At 51.0% G+C, this 2,500-nt stretch overlaps 1 protein-coding gene across 1 annotated transcript in view; it reads right to left on the bottom strand.

Moving 5' to 3' along the window:
• LOC125030378 overlaps positions 1 to 2,159 on the bottom strand; it is a 2,823-nt gene extending 664 nt beyond the window's left edge. Inside the window, exon 1 of the mRNA XM_047620410.1 lies at positions 1 to 2,159. This exon is cut by the window's left edge and continues 664 nt beyond it. Within this exon, the coding sequence (XP_047476366.1) occupies positions 1 to 1,839 (1,839 nt within the window). The 5' untranslated portion in view covers positions 1,840 to 2,159.
• Between the last annotated feature and the right edge of the window lie 341 nt (positions 2,160 to 2,500).

Genomic DNA, 2,500 nt, shown 5'->3' with positions numbered 1-2,500 from the left:
CCCAGGGATGATTTCCGGGGCGCTGGACCTCGTCTTCATGGAGCGCGGAATGGTTCCATAGTGAGGCACGTGGACGCCACTCATCGAGGTATACGTCTGACCAGGGCCCACTTGGCTGAAGGAATACAGTTCGGAATAATCGGGCGCGAAGTCTGGCAGGTACGAGAGGCGGTTGTTGAGGTGACGCTGGGACGAGGAGAGAAGCCGTTGCTGCACAAGAGCGTCGCAGTTGGGTGTGAGAGGCTCGTGGAGTGAGGTGTGCATAACGTGCTCGGGCGCTGCGGAGTCCAGCATGGCATGAACCCTTTCAGGCGCCCACATCGAGTCGTAGGGACAATTTACCGCCTTGTGCGAGTCGCCGTCGAGAGACACGGTGTGGCTGCGGCTGTGTCCGTTCAACCTGGGCGTGTTGCTGCAGAGGGAGTGCTGGCTCCCCTCGTCCGTTGTGCATCCGTCGGCGGTCTCCACTTCGGAGTTGGGTTCTGCCTCGCAAAGAAGGTCGGGGTTGTCCGAGGGTGCCACCACCGATCCCCCAACGTACGCAGAAGGAGTGTATGGAAGATCGGCAATTCGAGACTCGGTAGCGCCATTCACCGTCACGGTTTTTATTGGGACTGGCGTGTGGGAGTTCCGGCGGCGAGCCAGTAAGGAAAAAAATCCTATTAGCAAGGCTACAACCACCACAAATACGGATGATATTGCAGCAATTTTGTCGGCCGAGAACCCAGCAAGGCCTGACACCCGATTGCTGACAGTTAAAATAAATGTTGCAGATGCACTACCGGCAGCATTTGAAGCAACGCATCGGATGTTCAAGCCGGAATCCTGAACGGTTGCATCTGCTATTACGAGCAGGCTCCCGCGCTCCTCAGTGGCCTCATTCAGGATATACCCCTGGGCACCTGCTCCGCCTACTACGGAGCCGTTCTCCACCGCTATGTCACGAACATACCAGGTCACACCCGGAGTGGGGAGACCTCCTACGGGACACCAAATGGTGGCGTTATCTCCCGCGACACTTTCAATCTTGCGCCCCGTCGGGAGGATCTCTGGGGGACAAGCGAGCTGATCTTCGTCCATGCTGTCGAAGTTCTGGCCCTGGACTCGAGGCGGGGAGGAGCACACGGGGGAAATCGTGTGTGGTGCGCGGGTCACCACCAGCCACTCTCGCAGTTTCCTCAACCGGCAGTCGCAGATCCAGGGGTTGTCATGCACCGTCACTAAATGAAGGTTCTGTAAGCTCTCCACTAGACGAGGTTGCAGAGTGGTCAGCTTGTTGGCATGGAGCTTCAACTTTTCTAGCATTCTCAGAGGCTCAAACGCACGAGCGGCTATTGTAGTAATGTTGCAGTTGCTGAGATCCAGGCTTTTCAGAGACTGCAAGTGGCTGAAAGAACCTAATTCTATGTGGTGTATAGAGTTGCCTTGGAGGTAGAGTTCGCGCAGCTCAGGCGTGTGTTTGAAGGCCTGTGATGGGATTCTTTTTAAGAGGTTCATGCTCAGATCGATCTCGACCAAGTTGCTTAGCTCCTGAAAGGCTTCATTATCTATTTCTTGTACGTTGCAACTTATCAAATAGATCTTCTGTAAGTTTGTGAGTTTCTCTTGCAGAAATGCCTGACTGGGGAGTCTCTGTATGTTGTTATACGACAGATCGATTACCTGTGTCGATGGTTCTAGGTGTGCAGGCAAAGTCTGCAGTCCTTGGTTGTGACACTCAGCCGTTTCTTTACCCTGCTTCCACTTGCAAGTGCAGGAGGACGAACAGTCGCTCGCCAAGGCAACGGCTGTGCCGGCCATCAGAAGAGCCAGGAGAAAACGAAATCCTGGAGTAGTCATTTTTGATGGATCACTTCTCAAGCAACATCGCCTATCCTGGCCCTGTCCAACTGATCTTCTGCCATTACACGGACAAAACACTCGATGGTGCAAAACACCTCAAATTTTAGAATTTTTATTAGAAAAGGGATTACTTTTTTCACCGGGCATTGTGGTATCGAGAGTTTACGAAGGAGCAGAAAGTCATTCTCTGAAAATCCACACCACGTATATATGTTTATGTAACGTCGACCAAATTTCCACTTCCAAAAGCAAAGAATGGTCGGAAACCACACAACATATTACACGGTTTACACTTTGCACAAATTCAGCACAGACACACTCACTCTGCCTTGTCTCTCCTCTGCAGAGTATACACCTTTCTAACAAGGCCTATAAATGAGGTATAACGACACTCGCTTCACGGGTGAGCGGCACTGCACTATAAGATTTTGTGCACTCACACTGCACACTGAATTTTCACACTTTTTGTTCGCATTTCAGGGTTAATATCCTTCAGGGATTAATGTATTCGATTTTTCATCCATGAATTTCAGCACTAATCGTTTGTCGAATTATCATGGACTGCTAAGCAGGTGCAGGACGAGATGTCTCTCTAAGTACTGGATTCTCAGGGAGATTTCTATCTGGAAAGAGAATAAGAGTGGTGAATTTAAGAAAT

Source organism: Penaeus chinensis, chromosome 11 (genome assembly GCF_019202785.1).
Source record: "Penaeus chinensis breed Huanghai No. 1 chromosome 11, ASM1920278v2, whole genome shotgun sequence".
Classification (NCBI taxonomy): domain Eukaryota; kingdom Metazoa; phylum Arthropoda; class Malacostraca; order Decapoda; family Penaeidae; genus Penaeus; species Penaeus chinensis.
The sequence above is the reverse complement of the archived record's forward strand: the minus strand, read 5'-3'. Positions and strand labels throughout refer to the sequence as shown.